The 21,139-nt window shown below is 39.1% G+C and overlaps 1 protein-coding gene across 1 annotated transcript in view; it reads left to right on the top strand.

Annotated features, from left to right (window-relative positions):
• Positions 1-21,139, top strand: part of FAF2 (Fas associated factor family member 2) — a 68,307-nt gene that overhangs the window by 26,493 nt on the left and 20,675 nt on the right. Inside the window, exons 2-3 of the mRNA XM_040240506.1 lie at positions 8,701-8,769; positions 19,680-19,814. Of these exons, the coding sequence (XP_040096440.1) occupies positions 8,701-8,769; positions 19,680-19,814 (204 nt within the window). The remainder of the gene's footprint in view (positions 1-8,700; positions 8,770-19,679; positions 19,815-21,139) is intronic.

The raw sequence follows: 21,139 nt of genomic DNA, 5'->3' as shown, positions 1-21,139 counted from the left end.
ATCGAGTCGGTGATGCCATCCAGCCATCTCATCCTCTGTCATCCCCTTCTCCTCCTGCCCCCAATCCCTCCCAGCATCAGAGTCTTTTCCAATGAGTCAACTCTTCACATGAGGTGGCCAAAGTATTGGAGTTTCAGCTTCAACATCAGTCCTTCCAATGAACACCCAGGACTGATCTTCAGAATGGACTGGTTGGATCTCCTTGCAGTCCAAGGGACTCTCAAGAGTCTTCTCCAACACCACAGTTCAAAAGCATCAATTCTTCAGCGCTCAGCTTTCTTCACAGTCCAACTCTCACATCCTTACATGACCACTGGAAAAACCATAGCCTTGACTAGACGGACCTTTGTTGGCAATGTCTCTGCTTTTGAATATGCTGTCTAGGTTGGTCATAGCTTTTCTTCCAAGGAGTAAGCGTCTTTTAATTTCATGGCTGCAATCACCATCTGCAGTGATTTTGGAGGCCCCCCCCCAAAAAAAAATGTCTGACAATGTTTCTACTGTTTCCCCATCTATTTGCCATGAAGTGATGGGACCAGATGCCATGATCTTCGTTTTCTGAATGTTGAGCTTTAAGCCAACTTTTTCACTCTCCTCTTTCACTTTCATCAAGAGGCTTTTTAGTTCCTCTTCACTTTCTGCCGTAAGGGTGGTGTCATCTGCATATCTGAGGTTATTGATATTTCTCCCAGCAATCTTGATTCCAGCTTGTGCTTCTTCCAGCCCAGCATTTCTCATGATGTACTCTGCATAGAAGTTAAATAAGCAGGGTGACAGTATACAGCCTTGATGTACTCCTTTTCCTATTTGGAACCAGTCTGTTGTTCCATGTCCAGTTCTAACTGTTGCTTCCTGACCTGCATACAGGTTTCTCAAGAGGCAGGTCATGTGGTCTGGTATTCCCATCTCTATCACATTTTATTGTTTATTGTGATCCACACAGTCAAAGGCTTTGGCATAGTCAATAAAGCAGAAATAAATGTTTTTCTGGATCTCTTTGCTTTTTCCATGATCCAGTGGATGTTGGCAATTTGATCTCTGGTTCCTCTGCCTTTCCTAAAACCAGCTTGAACATCTGGAAGTTCACGGTTCACATATTGCTGAAGCCTGGCTTGGAGAATTTTCAACATTACTAGCATGTGAGATGAGTGCAATTGTGCAGTAGTTTGAGCATTCTTTGGCATTGCCTATACGACCCAACAATCCCACTACTGGGCATATACCCTGAGGAAACCAGAATTGAGAAAGATGCATGTACCTCAGTGTTCATTGTGGCACTATTTACAGTAGCTAGAACATGGAAGCAACCTAGATGTTCATTGGCATATGAATGGATAAGGAAGTTGTGGTACATATACACAGTGGAATATTACTCAGTTATTAAAAAAAAGGAATGCATTTGAGTCAGTTTCAATGAGATGGATGAACCTAGAGCCTATTATACAGAGTGAAGTAGTCAGAAAAAGACAAGTATCATATATTAACACATATATATGGAATCTAGAAAGATGGTACCAGCTATCCTATGTGCAGGGCAGCAAAGGAGACACAGACATAAAGAACAGGCTTTTGGACTCAGTGGGAGAAGGAGAGGGTGGAGTGATTTGAGAGTATAGCTTTGAAACATACATTAGCATATATAAAATAGATAGGCAGTTGGAGTTTGATGTATGATGCAGGGAACCCAAAGCAAGAGCTCTGTGACAACTGGGGTGGGGTGGGGAGTGAGAGGGATTCAGAAGGGAAGGGACACATGTATGCCTGTGGCCAGTTTGAGTTGATGTATAGCAAAAACCATTAAAATATTGTAATTATCCTCTGATTAAAATAAATGCTTTTAAAAAAAATGTATCCTCAACAAGCTAGAGCCAACAAGCCAAGTAAAATTTAGAGAGTACTTAGATTTCAACTGAGATTTTGCCCCAACCTCCTCCAGTGTTAGTTATAAACAGATGATATGTGGAAAGAAACACTTCTTAGGAAAGCACTCTATAGTGATTACGTTAGAGTGATTAACTCTAGTTGCGCAGTCCCTTTCCAAGTAGTTGAGTGATATATCTGGTTGTGGTACCTTCCTTGAATTACGCTTAAGCAAGAGATCAAGGATCAGAGTATTTCAGAGGTAGGTTGCCAAGTGATGTTGTCATCCTCCTATTATCAACTGACTTGGGAAAGGAGGAAATTAGACCAAGGCTGGAGTAGAAGGATATCAAATAGTTCACACACTTCCCTCTAATCTCCATTATGCATTTTGTTGTTTAGAGATTGATTGGAGTTCAGGGTGTTTTTTGCCCTAGTGATAAATAACGCTTTTCTCCTACTAATGCTGTCAGTCTGTTGTTACTGTTGTTGAGTTGCTAAGTCCTCTCCAACTCTCTGCAACCCCATGGACTATAGCCGGTATACCAGGCTCCTCTGTCCATTGGGTTTTTCAGGCAAGAATACTGGACTGGGTTGCTATTTCCTTCTCCAGGAGATCTTCTTGAACCAGGTATCGAACCCTGGCCTCCTGCACTGGAGGTTGATTTTTTTTTTTTTTAACCACTGAGCCACCTTCTGTTATATTTGTATAAATTAATGAAACTAAGTGTAGCATTTGTGCTACATCCTTGCTGGGGGCAGTTCCTGGAAGAGGAATTAGCTCTCAGCGGGAGGAGGAAGGGAGAGACCATCTTGGAACCAGGGATGATTGTCATGTCAGTAAGACAGACTTGGGCGAACCTGCCTGAGTAGGGGATTTGTGGTAGACACTGGTCCTGAAAGATTAGAGGGTGCCGAAGTTAAAATTTTCTACATATTGAAGCTATTTTGCCAATGCCATCTCATGTCACCTCAGATGTCAGTAGATCTGAATGTAAAAGCAAAATTCTGAAGAGCAAGCCAGATAGGTGAGATTACAGATTTAGTTGACCTTCAGTGAGCACTTACTGTGTACCTGAATTAGTGAGGAGTGTCTTTCACATAATTCTTTTTTAAAGAGTCTTGATATTCTCAACTGACACTGGGTATGATGATACCCATAGGATTGTTGAGGAAAATATATAATCCCTTACACAAAGTAATAATGAAAAGAACAGTACTTAAAAACTAGAGAGAGATGAAGTAAAAGTTGATCACTGACATGAGAACAGAGTGTTCATTTAAATATTTTCTACTGTATGCTAAGGTATTGCACTGGGTCTAGGGGGTATAGAGAGAAGTGGGTTCTCTTTTCAAAAGAAAGTTCCTTTTTAAAAATCATTTATTTATTTGACTGCACTTGGTCTTCGTTGCTTTGCTCAGGCTTTCTCTAGTTGTGGCAAACAGGGCTATTCCTCTTGTGGTGTGCCAGCTTCTCATTGCGGTGGCTTCTTTTGTTGCAGAGCAGAGGCTCTTGGGTGCGCAGGCTTCAGTAGTTGTGGCTTGCGGGCTCTAGAGCACAGGCTTAATAGTTGTGGCTCATGTGCTTAGTTGCTCTTCACCATGAAAGATCTTCCCGGACGAGGGATCGAACCCGTGTCCCCTGCATTGGCAGACAGATTCTTATGCTTTGTGCCAGTTCCTTTTAAGAGAGGATTACAGGAGCCTCCCTGGTGGCTCAGTGGTAAAGAATCTGCCTGCCAATGCAGGAGACAACGGGTTTGATCTCTGGTCCAGGAAGATATCACATGATTCTGAGCAGCTAAGCCAGTGTGCCACAACTACTGAGCCTGCACTCTAGAACCTGGGAGCCGCAGCTACTGAGCCCGCATGCTGCGCCTGCTGAAGCCTGTGTGCCTAGGCTGCTTCACAGTAAGAGAGGCCACTGTGATGAGAGGCCCACGAACTGCAGCTAGGGAGTAGCCTCAGCTGGTGGCAGCTGAAGAGAAACCTGGAGACCCAGCAGGCCCAAAATAATAAATGAATGAATAAAATTTAAACAAGAGAATTACAGCCTGTTAGGTTCTAAAGAAATTAGTTTGGGAGGAGCTTGAAGCCAATAACTGAAGTTATTAAATATAACGTTCCCTCAGCTTCTCTGTTTTACTTGTCTTCTGTATGTGCTTACAGCTAAATGTGTTGGAGGTAAGGAGAGAATTGGTAGCAAAGCTTATGTAGTGTCTCAAGCTATACCTGTTATGGTCTTTCTTTTTGAAGAAAGCTGGCATTGCAAAACTTAATTGGCATGAAATGATTATTGGCTTGAGACATACTTAGCTTTTGACTCACATTGAAACCAACCCTAATCAATGTAAATTGGAATGGTCCTTTTAAAGTGCATTTTAGTGTGTTTTAGCAGTATGTATCAAGAACATAAAAATATGTACATTCCTTGGCCTGTAATTTTTAGCTGGATCCTCAGGGGGAAATTCTCAATACAGAGAAATTTTATAAACAGAAGTGTTCATGAGAATGCTATTTTAATAGCAAAAAATCAGAAGCAGTTATAGCATCTGTATGTCAATTGTTTTTGCCAATTGACATATTATGTGACAATTAAAATGATTATGAACTTTAATTCATAAGGGAATATTCTGCAAATAGGTATTTCTAACTACTAGCTTAGCCTCTAGTTAGAATATTTGGAGTTTAATTTTTCAAAAAAAATTCAGGGTATTAATGTACAGTGAACTTTGGTGAGAATGTCTAGAGAGTTTTACTTAATAGCTATGATTATTGAAGCTTATCCTAAAAGGTCTTTTTAACTTGGACAGCCTTTTTCTGTAACCTTTTAAGCCCTTTCTGTGTGCCAGGGGTGGGCGTGTGTGCGTGCGTGCACATGCGCTCGCTCAGTTGTGTCTGACTCCTTTGAGACACCATGGACTGTGGGCTCATCTGTCCATGGAATTTTCCAGGCAGAAATACTGGAGTGGATTGCCATTTCCTTCTCCAGAGGATCTTTCTGACCGAGGGATCTAAATTGCATCTGTTGTGTGCAAGGTACTGGGGAGCATTATATAGAGATGAATCACATTCCTTGCTCTTAAGGAGTCTGCATCCTGTAATAAGGCAGTAGAATGAGTGTAAATAGCCATAACAGATGATAGAAAATGATAGGTGTATAAGAGAGGTAGAGAATATTTTTGGTAAAGACCCAGTGGTCATTCATACCCTGAGAAGAAGGTAAAAGTAAAGTTCAGTTTTTAAGGAGAATATGTAGAGAAGTGGAACCCTGACATCCCAGTTCTCTGCAGTGGATGGCAAAGAAATCAAAAGTTAAAGGAGATTCTATTACTAGCTTGGTACAAAAGTAGTTGTAGTTTAAAACTGAATTTAAAAAAATTTTTTATTGGGCTGCACCAGGTCTTAGTTGCGGCTTTCAGGATCTTTGATCTTTAGTTGTGACATGTGGGATCTAGTTCCTTGACCAGGGATTGAACCCAGGCCTCCTGCACTGGGAGCAGGGAATCTTAGCTACTGGACCACCAGGGAAGTCCCCAGACTGTGAAATTTAAATGATTATAACTAAGTTCAGACACATCTTTATTAATCAAAATAGGAACCATTACACAGTCAACGCATTTTTGCCAACAAGAAATAAGTTTGTTTATTCCTGTAGCATAAAAATCCATGCTTTGGGATTCAGCGGACTCTTGGAAAGCATTTTCTGCATCCTGCTGGTTGTGGAAGCGTTTTCTCTGCAAAATGGTGTCGAGATGCTTGAAGAAGTGGTAGTTGATTGCCAAGAGATCAGGTGAATATGGTGGATGAGGCACAATTCCATAGCCCAGTTCGGTCAACTTTTGAAGTGTTGGTTGTATGACCTGCATCATGCATTGTCCTGGAGAAGAATTAGGCCCTTTATGTTGACCAGTGCCAGCTGCAGGGGTTGCAGTTTTCTGTGCATCTCTTTGATTTGTTGAGTATACTTCATGTGTAATGGTTTTGCCAGGATTCAGAAAGCTGTAGTGGATCACACCAGCAGCAGACCACCAGACAGTGACCATGACCTTTTCTGGTGCAGGTTTGGCTTTAAGAAGTGCTCTGGGAGCTTCTTCTCAGTCCAGCCACTGAGCTGGTTGTTACTGGCTGTATAAAATGCACTTTTTGTCACATGTCACAATCCGATCAAGAAATCGTTCATTGTTTCATAAAACAAAAGGAGACAACACTTCAAATCATTTTTTTTTGCCGTCATTTCATAAAGGCACCCACTTAACGAGCTTTTTCACTTTTCCAGCTTGCTTCAAATGCCAAGTGATCATAGCATGGTTGACTTTGAGTTCTTTGGCAGCTTTTTGTGTAGTTGTAAGAGGATCAGCTTCTATGATTGCTTTCAGTTGGTCATTGTCAACGTAGGATGGCTGGCCACTATGCTCGTCTTCAAGGCGCTTGTCGCCTTTGCAAAATTTCTTGAACCACCACTGCATTGTATGTTCATTAGCAGTTCCTGGGCCAAATGCGTTGTGAATGTTGCAAGTTGTCTCCCTGCTTTATGACCCAGTGAGCTCAAATTTAAAAATCACTCGAATTTGCTTTCTGTTTAACATCATTTCCCTAGTTTAAAATAAATATAAAATAAACAGCAAGTAATAAGTCATTAGCAAAAAAAAAGAAAAGTGAAATGCACATTAAAATGATGTATATAACATCACCACATTTATTTAAGAATGTATTCTGATATCAAACAGCAAAGTTCAATAATGAAAAAGTGCAGTTACTTTTGCACCAACATAGTACAAGCCAGAAGGGAATAGCCAAACTAGTAAGAGGCCCAGAATGGTCAGGAACCAAAATTAAGATGATCAGAGATGTCATAGCCACCGGTTCTTAATAGATCTCTAGATTTCTTAACAGAGCTTTCTAATTTTCCAGTATTTTAAACATAAAAATATATTAACAAAGTTTCTATACTGTGTAATTTAAATTTTTTTAATTTCTGTATAATTTTAAAAAATAATTGCATACCTAAAGAATGCAAACTTTAATTTTTGTTTTGTTATTTTAAGCTTTGGAAAGGATATTCAGTCCAAATTACATCCCTCATGTTGTACATAAAAGAAGCTGGAATTCAGTTATGTCTGATCTTTGAATCATAGGTTACAGAACCAAAACAAGAATCTCAGCCTCTTGACTCACCAGTGCATGTTACCACATTCTTGTCAGGTTGAGATCAATCTCTTTTTTTCCAGTTGCTTGCTGGTTATTAAGAGGGATTTGTTGAGGATAGAGACTGCATATTTATCCCTGTATCCATGGATATAGTAATAACACAGAATAGACAATAACAGTAGACATAGGCTGCATGAAAAGGATAGATGGGTAGGTCTGGCTTCTCTCTTAGACCTTGAAGGAAAGCTAGGATTTAGCTTTGTGGAAATATGGTTATAGATAGAGAAAACCGTCAGAACTTGGTTACCAATGAAGTGTGTAGTTCAAGGTATAGAGTACTCAGAGATGCGACTGAGGATCCAGATGTCATCTTTGCCTGTATAGTTTGGAAGGTGGTGGTGTCATTAACACATACAGTAGTTTTAAATGATATATTTGAGGTACTTGTGCCACATCTAGATGGAAATGTTGACTAGGCTTATTGGAAATGTGCTGCCAAACTTCAGAAGAGAAGAAGTACAGTTAGGAGTCATTTGAGTAGAAAGGATCATTGAAGGCTGAGAATTGAATGAGATTGCCAGGAAGAGGTAAAAGCCAAAGACACATCTTCAGGAAATGTTCTACATTTAGAGGGGGATGAGAGAAGAGTCGTCTAGTCAAGGCTATGGTTTTTCCATTCGTCATGTATGGATGTGAGTGTTGGCCTGTAAAGAAGGCTGAGCGCCGAAGAATTGATGCTTTTGAACTGTGGTGTTGGAGAAGACTCTTGAGAGTCCCTTGGACTGCAAAGAGATCCAACCAGTCCATTCTGAAGGAGATCAGCCCTGGGATTTCTTTGGAAGGAATGATGCTAAAGCTGAAGCTCCAGTACTTTGGCCACCTCATGAGAAGAGTTGACTCATTGGAAAAGACTCTGATCCTGGGAGGGACTGGGGGCAGGAGGAGAAGGGGACGACAGAGGATGAGATGGCTGGATGGCATCACTGACTCGAAGGACATGAGTCTGAGTGAACTCCAGGAGTTGGTGATGGACAGGGAGGCCTGGCGTGCTGCAATTCATGGGGTCACAGAGTCGGACACGAATGAGCGACTGAACTGAACTGAGAGAAGAGTCAGAGCAGATTTATTTGATCATAGACAAAATGAAACCTAAAAATCGTGTGAGGAGAAAGGAGTAGGGAGAGTACTTACAGGAGGGAAACATATGAATTACAGATTCTTTTTAATAAAAAGTTTTATACAGTTTGTATTATAAGCTAAGTCTTATGCTAATAGGTAAAATATGTAAATTAGTAAAAAGCATGTTTTGCAGAAAACCTGCATTATATGAGTATGTATTATAAATAGAATAGATGTTTAACATTAAATAAGACTGTTGTGCTGAATGTAGAAGTTGAAGAAATCTTTCATTTTTTAAACTTGAATTTGAGAGAATATAGTCAAGTAGGCTTTTTAATTAAAAGCCTTGAAGTTAAGACAAGAAATTTTTTGTTTGTTTGTTTTAACGTATATGATAACCATTTGAATGAATTCTGAATAGTGATGTTTTACCATACTTGAATATCTGTTTGCCTTCAGCACTTGATAGAGTATTTCCCCTGCAGTATTTATAAGTATTCTTATAGGGGTAAAAATATCCACCATGTACTGTTGGTTTTCCCTAAGTAATTTTTTGTTTTTATCTTTCAGGATCTGACTGGCATAGAATCTATGGATCAGTGTCGCCATACCTTGGAACAGCATAACTGGAACATAGAGGTATTATAGGATTCATTATGAGTGTACTTATTTCTTATTCCCTGCTCTGAAAATAGATCTCAAAGACATGTACATTTCTTTTTTTCCTTTTCACAGCAAAAATCTTCTCTCAGTAGTTTTTTTTTTTAATTTACAGCTCTTTAGTCTTTAAATTACCCACTCCAGTGTTCTTGCCTGGAGAATCCCAGGTCCGGAGGAGCCTGGTAGGCTGCCGTCTGTGGGGTTGTACAGAGTCGGACACGACTGAAGTCACTTAGCAGCAGCAGCAGCAGCAGCAGTCGTCTTTAAATTTGTGTGAAAGGTGAAGATTATGATCAGAGTTTATAAAATCACAGAAAAGATTGTGACCAAATCCCTCAGTATAGTGTCCCTCCCTCTTTATTTTTTCTTAATGACTCTTTGGGGAAAATACTGGTTTTTATATATTTGATTTACAGCCAGATACCATAATGTGAACCTTTTTATTAAATATTTTAAATTTTATTTTTCTGAATTTTCTATCTGGTTATGTTACCTGCAGCTTGATTTTTTTTTTTTTCCCAGTATATGGATCTTTTGTTTTATTTAATGATGAACTGGCTAGTACTTCAGAATAATCTCAATTAATAATGGTAATGGCAAACACCTTGTCCTCACTATAATGCCTCCAATGTTTTATTATCAAGTGTAATGCTAGTTATTGTTTTGAGATAGAGCTACTAGAATGTAATAAGCTCCATGAGAGCGGAGTGTTTTCGGGTTTTTTGACTGCTGTATTCCAGCATCTAAAATCAATCCTAGTATATCATAGGCTCTCAAATATCTGTTGACTGTTCTTCTTTTCTTGCTTTATTAGTGGATGTTGAGTTTAATCAAGCACGCTTTTGATATCTGTTGAACATAACTGTTTAATTATGGTATATTATTTGAATAGAGTACTGGATTACAAGTGGTATTTAGTTATTCAGTGCTATTTTTGAGCAATTTTAGGCTCTGGCACTATGCCAGCAAACAAGACTTAAGTCCCTATTCTCATGGAGCTTCAGTTTGTAATAAATGCTGTGAATGAGATGAGTACAGAAAATAGAATAAAGAGGATAAGGAAAGTCATTTTAATAGGGTGGTCAAGTAAGGCCTTTCTAGGGAGGTTATATTTGAGCTAACACCTGAATGATGAAAAGGAATGATGAATGTAAAATTTTAAAGGGAATGCATTTTAGGCAGAAGGCATGATGTTGCTCTGTATAATACTTTGGTATTGTCTCCTTGGACTTTTATTTCAAGCATACGCTGGCTTTTAAAAATGACTGCCTTGATAAAATGGGTTGAGAAGCCTAGTTAGCATAGATTCAAAAGAAAGCAATTTAAAACTTGCTTCTGCCTTTTCTGTATTAACTTCTTCATTTTCCTCCCATTATTCATAATCTGTTTGTTGCGTGCTTTTTTCTTGATAAGCTTTCTTGAGGATCCTTTTTTCTTCGAGATTCTCAGGGTAGGTTTAGAGATGAGCATAGGCTATCCCAAGCACTATGTCATTTTCTCTCTTCTGTGTTTGTTCTATTATTCCCTCTTCTCATGGTTTTTATTATGCTTACTTTCCTTTTTTTAAAATGAGATTTGCTGGCGACTTATTTTACTTGTTTTGTTTATAAAAAACTTGTATTTATCAGTTCTTTTTACTGTTTATAAAACAAAATCTAACATTAATGTATTTTACCATACTTTCGTGGTTTGTGTTCTTTTTTTTTTTTTTTACCATTATGCTTTTTGCAGCTTTGTTCATTTATTTGTACTCTTACATTTAAGCCTGTGAATTTTCTTCTGAAACTATTATTTTAAATGTTTTATTTTCTTCTTTGGTCCAGGAGTTATTTAGAAACATTTTTTGTTTGTTTATATAGCTGTATAGATTTGTGTATAATTTTCTTTTTACGTAAATGGGATTATGCCATATTTACATTTTTTCACTTTCAGTAACTCCTAAAAATAATACATAAAAGTAACTTTCATTTGAAGTTACACAAAAAGATGCTCAATATCACTTAAAACTATTACAGAAATGCAAATCAGGACTAAAATAAGGTGCCATCACATACAAGTCAGAATGGCCATCATTAAAAATACTACAAATAACAGATACTGGAGAGGGTGTGGGGAAAACAAATCCTCCTGCCTTGCTGGCGGGAGGCACGTTGGTGCAGTCACTGCAGAAATCAGTGTGATGGCTCCTCAGGAAGCCACAAGCGGAACCGCCATGCATTGCGCAGCCCCTGCCTGGGTGCCCACGGAGACTGGCGTGGAGACGCACGCCCTCCAGGCTCAGCGCGATTTGCCCCAGGAGGCACGGGGACAGCCTGGAGGGATGGAGGAAGAGCATGCCGTGTGTGTGTGTACAGTGGGATACCGCCCAGCCACCAAAAAAGAAAAAAAGAAGTAATGTCATTTGCAGCAACATGGATAGAGCCGGGGATTATATCATACTAAGTGAAATAAAAAAACAGAATGGTCCCTGTTCGTTTCCAAGGCAAACCAGTCAATACCACAGTAATCCAAGTCTGTGCCCCAATCACTAATGCTGAAGGAGCTGAAATTGAACGATTCTGTGAAGACCTACAAGACCTTCTAGAACTAATACCCAAAAAAGATGTCCTTTTCATTATAGGGGACTGGAATGCAAAAGTAGGAAGTCAAGAGATACCTGGAATGACAGGCAAATTTGGCCTTGGAGTAGAAAATGAAAAAATGAAACATCAAAGGCTATCAGAGTTTTGCCAAGAGAATGCTGGTCATAGCAAACACCCTCTTACAACACAAGAGAAGACTCTACACATGGACATCACCAGATGGTCAACACCAAAATCAGATTCATTATATTCTTTGCAGTCAAAATGGAGAAGCTCTATATAGTCAGCAAAAACAAGATGGGAGCTGACTCTGGCTCAGATCATGAACTCTTTATTGCCAAATTCAGACTTAAATTGAAGAAAGTAAGAAAAACCACTAGACCATTCAGGTATGACCTAAATCAAATCCCTTATGATTACACAGTGGAAGTTACAAATAGATTCAAGGAATTAGATCTGATAGAGTGCCTAAAGAACTATGGACAGACGTTCGTGACATTGTACAGGAGGCAGTGATCAATACCATCACAAAGAAAAAGAAAGGTAAAATGGTTGTCTGACAAGGTCTTAAAAATAGCTGAGAAAAGAAGAGAAGCTAAAGGCAAAAGAGAAAAGGAAAGATACACTCATTTGAATGCAGGGTTCCAAAGAATAGCAAGGAAAGATAAGAAAGCCTTCTCAGTGATCAGTGCAAAGAAATAGAGGAAAACAACAGAATGAGAAAAGACTAGAGATCGCTTTAAGAAAATTAGAGCTACCATGGGAACATTTCATGCAAAGATGGGCACAGTAAAGAACAGAAATGGTATGGACCTAACAGAAGCAGAAGATATTAAGAGCTGGCAAGAATACATAGAACTATACAAAAAAGATCCAGATAAATATGACACAGATAACCACAATGGTGTGATCACTCACCTAGAGCCAGACATCCTGGAATTCAAAGTCAGTGGGCCTTAGGAAGCATCACTATGAACAAAGCTACTGGAGGTGATGGAATTCCAACTAAGCTGTTTCAAATCCTAAAAGATGCTGCTGTTAAGGTGCTACAGTTAATATGCCAGCAAATTTGGAAAACTCAGCAGTGGCCACAGGACTGGAAAAGGTTAGTTTCATTCCAGAGCCAAAGAGTGTTCAAACTACCACACAGTTGCACTCATCTCACACGTTAGCAAAGTAATGTTCAAAATTCTCCAAGCCAGGCTTCAATAGTATGTGAACCGTGAACTTCCAGATGTTAAAGCCAGATTTAGAGAAGGCAGAGGAACCAGAGATCAAATTGCCAACCTCCGTTGGATCATGGAAAAAGCAAGAGAATTCCAGAAAAACATCTACTTCTGCTTTATTGACTACATCAAAGCGTTTCACTGTGTGGATCACAACAAACAGTGGAAAATTCTTGAAGAGATGGGAATACCAGACCACCTGACCTGCCTCTTGAAAAACCTGTATGCAGGTCAGGAAGCAACAGTTAGAACTGGACATGGAACAACGAACTGATTCTAAATAGGAAAAGAAGTACATCAAGACTGTATATTATCACGCTGCTTATTTAACTTACATGCAGAGTACATCATGAGAAACGTTGGAACTTCAGCATTAGTCCTTCCAATGAATATTCAGGGTTGACTTTCTTTAGGATTGACTAGTTTAATCTCCTTGCAGTCCAAGGGACTCTCAAGAGTCTTCTCCAACACCACAGTTCAAAATCATCAATTCTTTGGCACTCAGCCTTCTTTATTGTCAAACTGTCACATCCATGCATGACTACTGAAAAAACCATAGCTTTGACTATACGTATAGTTGTCGGCAAAGAAAACTGAGTGACTGAACAGAGCAACAACATGGTAATAAACAGATACAGCCTATATAAATAAAAGCTCTTTGGAGAACAACATATATATTTTGGGGCTTCCCTGATGGCTCAAACATAAAGCATCTGCCTGCAATACAGAAGACCCAGGTTTGATCCCTGACCCAGGTCAGGAAGATCCCTCGGAGAATGGAATGGCTACCCACTCCAGTATTCTTGCCTGGAGAATTCCACAGACAGAGGAGCCAGGCAGGCTCATCTATGGGGTCACAAAGAGACACAACTGAGCAACGAACACTCACTTTTCACTTTTGACACACAAATATTTCTAGAGAGGCACAAAAATATCTGGGAAAAAAGCAAAAGAAATAGTTAATACTACTATGTTGGGAACGTAGGACTGCGAGACAGTGGTAGGGAAGTGATCAGAGCCAGATTTTTTCATATTTAATCTTAGGCTTTGTTTGAACTTTTTCAGCTAAATTTTTTTTTATTAATCTTTAAAAATTGAAGTATAATTGATCAATTTCTGCTGCACAACAAAGTGATTCAGTTATACACATCTATATTATTGTTCTTCAGTCGCTCAGTCATGACCGACTCTTTGCAACCCCAAGGACTGCAGCACACCAGCTTCCCTGTCCTTCACAATCTCCTGGAGTTTGCTCAGACTCATGTCCATGGAGTCGATCATGCCATCCAGCCATCTCATCCTCTGTCATCCCCGTCTCCTCCGGCCCTCAGTCTTTCCCAGCATCAGAGCCTTGGTTGACTGGTTTGATCTCCTTGTAGTCCCAGGGACAAGAGTCTTCTCCAACACCACAGTTCAAAAGCATCAATTCTTTGGCGCTCAGCTTTCTTTATAGTCCAACTCTTACATTCACACATGACTACTGGAAAAACCATAACTTTAACTGGATGGACCTTTGCGGGGAAAGTAATCTCTCTGCTTTTTAATATGTTATCTAGGTTGGTCATAGTTTTTCTTCCAAGGAGCAACCGTCTTTTAATTTCATGGCTGCAATCACCATCTACAGTGATTCTGGAGGCCCCCAAAATAAAGTCTCTCACTGTTTCCACTGTTTCCCCATCTATTTGCCATGAAGTGATGGGAACGGAGGCCATGATCCTCATTTTTTGAATGTTGAGTTTTAAGCCAACTTTTTCCCTCTCCTCTTTCACCTTCATCAAGAGGCTCTTTGGTCCTCTGCTTTCTGCCATAAGGGTGGTGTCTTCTGCATATCTGAGGTTATTGATATTTCTCCTGGCAATCTTAATTTCAGCTTGTGCTTCATCCAGCCCAGCATTTCGCTTGGTGTATTCTGCATATAAGTTAAATAAGCAGGATGACAATATACAACCTTGACGTACCCCTTTCCCAATTTTCAACCAGTCCGTTGTTCCACGTCTGGTTCTAAGTGTTGTTTCTTGACCTGCATACAGATTTTTCAGGAGGCAGATAAGCTGGTCTGGTATTCCCATCTCTTGAAAAATTTTCCACAGTTTGTTGTGATTCACAGTCCAAGGCTTTAGTGTAGTCAGTGAAGCAGAAGTAGATGTTTTTCTGAAACTATTGCTTTGTCTGTGATCCAGAGGATGTTGGCAATTTGATCTCTGGTTCCTCTGCCTTTTCTAACTCCAGCTTGAGCATCTGGGAATTCTTGGTTCACATACTGTTGAAGCCTGGCTTGGAAAATTTTGAGCATTACTTTTGCTAGTGTAAGATGAGTGCAGTTGTGTGGTAGTTTGAGCATTCTTTGGCATTGCCTTTCTTTGGGATTGAAATGAAAACTGACCTTTTCCAGTCCTGTGGCCACTGCTGAGTTTTCCAAATTTGCCGGCATACTAAGTGCAGCACCTTAACGGCATCATCTTTTAGAATTTGAAATAGCTCAGCTGGAATTCCATCACCTCCATTAGTTTTTTGCTTAGTGATGCTTCATAAGGCCCACTTGACTTCACACTTCAGGATGTCTGGCTCTAGGTGAGTGATCACACCACCATGGTTATCTGGGTCATGAAGATCTTTTTTGTATAGTTCTTCCGTGTATTCTTGCCAGCTCTTCTTAATATCTTCTGCTTCTGTTAGGTCCTTGCCATTTCTGTCCTTTATTGTGCCCATGTTTACATGAAATGTTGCCTTGGTATCTCTAGTTTTCTTGAAGACTTCTCTAGTCTTTCCCATTCTATGTTTTCGTCTATGTCTTTGTATTGATCACTTAGGAAGGCTTTCTTATTTCTCCTTGCTATTCTTTGGAACTCTGCATTCAGATTTCCTCCTTTGCCTTTCACTTCTCTTCTTTCCCGCATGTTTGTAAGGCCTCCTCAGATAATCAGTTTGCCTTTTTTGCATTTCTTTTTCTTGGGGATGGTTTTGATCACTGCCTCCTGTACACTGTTACAAACCACTATCCATAATTCTTCAGGCACTCTATCAGGTCTAATACCTTGAATCCATCTGTCACTTCCACCATATAATCATAAGGTCATATCGGAATGGCCTGCTGGTTTTCCCTGCTTTCTACAATTTAAGTCTGAATTGGCAATAAAGAGTTTACAATCTAAGCCACAGTCAGCTCCTTGTTTTTTTTGTTTTTTCCTGACTGGATAGAGCTTCACCATCTTGGTCTTCAAAGAATATAATCAGCCTGGTGATGACCATCTGGTGATGTCCATGTGTAGAGTCATCTCTTGTGTTGTTGAAAGAGGCTGTTTGCTGTGACCAGAAAGTTTTGGCACAACTCTGTTAGCCTTTTCCCTGCTTCATTTTGTACTCCAAGGCCAAATTTGCCTGTTACTCCAGGTATCTCTTGACTTCCTACTTTTGCATTCCAGTCCCCTATGATAAAAAGAACATTCTTTTTTGGTGTTAGTTCTAGAAGGTCTTGTAGGTCTCCATAGAACTGTTCAGCTTCTTCTGCATTAGTGGTTGTGGCATAGTCTTGGATTACTGTGATATTGAATGGTTTGCCTTGGAAACAGATCATTCTGTCGTTTTTGAGACTGCACCCAAATACTGCATTTCGGACTCTTTTGTTGACTATGAGGGCTACTCCATTTCTTCTAAGCGATTTTTGTCCACAGTTGTAAATATAATGGTCATCTGAATTGCCCATTCCACTCCATTTTAGTTCACTGATTCCTAAAATAACGATGTTCACTCTTGCCATCTCCTGTTTGGCCACCTCAAATTTACCTTGATTCGTGGACCTAACATTCCAGGTTCATATACAGTATTGTTCTTTATAGCATCGGACTTTACTTTCATCACCAGACATATCCACAACTGGACATTGTTTCCACTTTGGCTCAGCCTTTTCATTCCTTCTGGAGCTATTTCTCTGCTCTTCTCCAGTAGCATATTGAGCGCCTACCGACCTCTGGAGTTCATCTTTCAGTTTCATATCTTTTTTCTTAGTTTAGTATTCATTTTTAAAATAATAAACTCATTGTATGTTAACATAAATGTTTGCAGATATTTTTGTCTGGCTTAGTAAAAAACAGCTGGATCTTCATATTCACTTCTGCTTTTAATCTTTTGTGATATATAGTTTTAATTGAAGTATGTGAAGAACATCTGGCTTCACCCAGGTATGTAATTTTTAAGGGGCAGTATAATTTAGTGACATTAATTTCAGTACATTTACATTGTTGTACAACAATTACCACTATCCATCTTTAAAACTTTTTCATCTTCCCAAACAAACTCTCTACACACTAAATCAGTTATTTCCCATTACTGTCTCCACCCGCCTCTGGTAACCACAACTCTACTTTCTGCCACTATAAAATTAGACTATTCTAGGTACATCATATAAGTGGAATCAATGTTTGTCCTTTGGTATCTGACTTATTTCACTTGGTTATCCATGTCACAATATGTATCAGTTTTTTTACTGTCAAATAATATTCTTTGTATGAATATACCACGGTATCTTTATCCATTCATCAGTTCATAGATACTTGGATTGTTTGCACTTTGAGTTTTATTACTAATGTTGCAGTGCATATTGGTGTCTAAGTTTTTGTGTGGGACATATGTTTTCATTTCTCGGGGGTATGTATCTAGGAGTAGAATTGCTGAATCATGTGATAACTCTAGGACTTTCCAGGTAGCTTAGTGATTTAAAAAAAAAAAAGAATCTGCCTTCCAATGCAGGAGACAAAGCAGACTCAGGTTCAATCCCTGGGTCAGGACGATCCCCTAGAGGAGGAAATGGCCACCCAACTCCAGTATTCTTGCCTGGAAAATCCCATGAACAGAGGAGCCTGGTGGGCTACAGTCCATGGGGTCTCAAAGAATACCTTTTAAAGAACTGCCAGGCTGCTTCCAGAGGTTACAGTATTTTATACCCCCCAGAATAGTGCATGATGGCTCCAGTTTTTCTACATCCTCACGTGCACAGGTGCTCAGTCACTTAGTTGTGTCCTCTTCTGTGACCCCGTGGACTGTAGCCCGCTAGGCTCCTCTGTCCATGGGATTTTCTTGGCAAGAATACTGCAGTGGGGTGCTGTTTCCTCCTCCAGGGGATCTGTCAAACCCAAGGATCCAAGCTATGTCTCCTGTATTGGCAGGCAGAGTCTTTACCACTGAGTCACCTAGGAAGTCCACACCCTCACCTACAATTTGTAAAAATCTGTCTCTTATTATATTATAATCATTCTAATGGATAAGTAGTATCTCGTGATTTTCGTGTGCATATTTCTGATGATTAATGATGTAGTATATTTTTTACATGCATTTTGGTCATTTGTTTATCTCCTTTGGGAAAATATCTAGTCAAGTCCTTTGCCCATTTTTAAATTGAGTTGTTTGTCTTTTAAGATAAGTTGTAAGAGTTCTTTATATACTGTAGATACTAGACCCTTAACAGATCCATGATTTGTAAATATTTTCTCCCATTTTGTGGGGTTATCTTTTTTCTCTGTGATAGTGTCCTTTGGTACATGAAAGTTTTTAAGTTGTGATGAAGTCCATTTTATCTGTTTTTTTCTTTTGTTGCCTGTCCTTTTAATATCTTATCTAAGAAACCATTGCCTAATCCAAAATCACAAAGATTTTTTTTTCCAGCTATGTTTTCTTTTAAGGGTTTAATCATTTCAGCTCTTACATTTAGGTCTTTGGTGTATTTTGAGTTAGTTTTTGTATACAGGGTGATTTTAGTAGGTCAGCTTCATTATTTTGTGTATGGTATCCAGTTGTCTCAGCCTTATTTGTTGAAAGACTGTTCTTTCCCATTGAACTGTGTCTCAACACTTTAAAATGTAAAACCTAGAGGCAAAGTTTAAAGCCAGCTATGAAGGTTAGAGAGCATGCAGTCTTCTGAAAGACCTTCCTTACTTCTGTTAGCAACTGCAAGTTCGAGGTGTTGTAAAACCACATGCAGGTTTGATAATTCACTAAAAGAGCTTACTGAAAACTAATACAACTCATGGTTGCAGTTTATTATAGGGAAAGGATACAGATTAAAATCAGCTAAAGAAAGAAGCTCTTTGGGCAAAGTCTTGAGTTCCAAATACGTGTTACCCTCCTGGCCTAGGTGTTTAATAATAGGCACCAAGTGTTACCCACGAGGGAGGCTCACCACAGCTGCAGTGTCCAGAGCTTCTCACTGAGGCTTTATTACATAGGCATGATTGATTTGACTAGTTGCCTGTGTAATTGAACTCAGTCTCTAGGTTGACTGATACTGCATTACTCAAAGTCTCCAGCCTAAATTACATGGTTGGTCTTTCTAGGGTGCTTAGCTCTACCATAAAATCCCATAGCAAAGATACTCTTACCAGGTGTGACATTGTTTTACCTCCAGAAGCTGAAGGTAGAGATCAGATTTCCCTTTGGGTAAAGCCAAATTTTCTAACTATACTGGGACAAATATCCAGTTTCAGGGGCAGAGTTAGGAAAGGAATGAAACTTTTTTTTTTTTTAACTGAATATCATCTTTGTGCCAGGAATTATATTAGAATTTTGTACGGTCATCTCATTAAATTTTCAGATTAACCCTGAAAAGTATTGTTCATTTATTTTGCATGTGAGAAAACTGAGGCACATAAGCCAAGCAGCTTTTCTCAGTGCTGGAGCTAGGATTCAGACCTAACTTTCTCTGCTCCAAAGCCAAGCTTTCCCTCAATACCAACCGATCAAGATGGCTCCATTGCACAGTTCTGGGGGCACCAGACACAAACTGTGTCTATGGTTTGTGTTCTCTGTGGGTGGTTTTTCTTATGCTTGTACAGTGAAACACCTTGTAACCCGGCCACCCTAAATAGCATATACCATCTGAATAAAAGCAGTGAGCTTCCAGACAAGTTCCTTGGGACTCCTTTGTATATGAATTATGGAGCCATCACCACACATTGCCTCCCAGCTTAGCAAGTTAAAAAAGGTTCATGAGTGTATACCCCCTGGTGACCTATTGTGACACACCAGCAATAGTTGTCTCTTCTAGATTGATATGATCATCACTGAAGTGCTACTGTTTTTTTCTTCTCAGGCTGCTGTACAGGACAGATTGAACGAGCAAGAGGGTGTACCGAGTGTTTTCAACCCACCACCATCGCGACCCTTGCAAGTTAATACAGCTGACCACAGGATCTACAGCTATGTTGTCTCAAGACCACAACCAAGGGCAAGTTATTTCATAGCTGGAACCTCTCCCTTTTTTATTGTAAACATTCTCTTACTTGGTTATGTTGATCTCTGTATGATAGCAGCAAAAGGAATATTGAGAATATAAACCTGTTAGCTTGACCTAGCTCCTTGGTAGATTTATTGGGTTTATCATTTTTTTCTTGATTCCTTAGTGAACCAATGAAAGTAACTATTTTTTTCCCTGTTTCTATGCCAGTTACTTGAAGAGTTTTCTGTGCCTTGTTTTGTGTTTATGACACTTTATCTACATGTATTTATGTGTCTAAAAATGTTTGCTGTGTGTTTAGTAGATCCTGCACTTTTAAATTAAAATGTTTACTGAATTCTTTGCTGTTTCATTTTGCTTATTTTAAGCTACTTCTAGGGAAATACTTGGAAGTTCTGTGAGAGCCTTGGCTATATCTTTGAAATTAATCTCAGGGCTAGTAGTAGCAAGGAGGTGATTCAGTTATATTCAGTTGGCATTTAAGAGTGTTTCAGGGTACTTGATATTTTGCTGTTGGGAATCTAGAGATGAATAAAGAGGCATTCTTCCCTCTTCAGATTATTCACAGTCAGATTAGGGAAGTCAGGTGTGTATACTGACAGTGAACTCTGGAGAACTTTTAGAGTTTCTCTTTCTTATTCTTAAGAGTTAACACTCACTTCTTACACTTGAATTTAAAATGTATTCCATCATTCCTTTTGTACTTGGAGTACTTGGTAAAATTTAAAAAACAGAGTTTCTAAGTAGCTGTTTTAGGGTATTTAACAGTAGAAGAGCACAGACTCTTAGAGGATTATTTGATTCAAGGAGTAGTCCAAAAGAATTTCTGGCGGTCCAGTGCTTAGGATTCTGCACTTGACTGCATATGTGCCCAGTGTTACTCCAGTTTGTTTTGGGCTTGACTTTGTTTGAGACCCTAATGTCGACTAATAGAGTTCCAGAGCTCTAGAGTTCCCTGGCCATGGACACAAAGAGGATATCAGATTAACATAATATAATATATAATAAATGCTTTGTAAGCTATAGAGCCCTATGTATTTATTAGTTAATAATAAGAGCAGCAATAATCAATATTGTTAAAATAATTAACACTACTATTGAGATTAGCAGCTATTTGGAGATTTGTAATTGTTATTAATACAATTATTCGTCACTTATATACAGAGGTCCAAGGTAGTAATATTGGTTATCTTTCTTGTTATTTCTATATACTACATTTTAATGTGTTAACTCTAAAAATGAAAGAATGAATATTTATGATTTGGGGAGGAAAACTTGGAATTGAATTTGACAACTAATATAAGTAGCTGCACAAA

Source organism: Oryx dammah, unplaced genomic scaffold, assembly GCF_014754425.2.
Source record: "Oryx dammah isolate SB20612 unplaced genomic scaffold, SCBI_Odam_1.1 HiC_scaffold_5, whole genome shotgun sequence".
In the NCBI taxonomy this organism is placed as follows: Eukaryota; Metazoa; Chordata; class Mammalia; order Artiodactyla; family Bovidae; genus Oryx; species Oryx dammah.
This window is presented reverse-complemented; position numbering and strand designations above follow the sequence as displayed.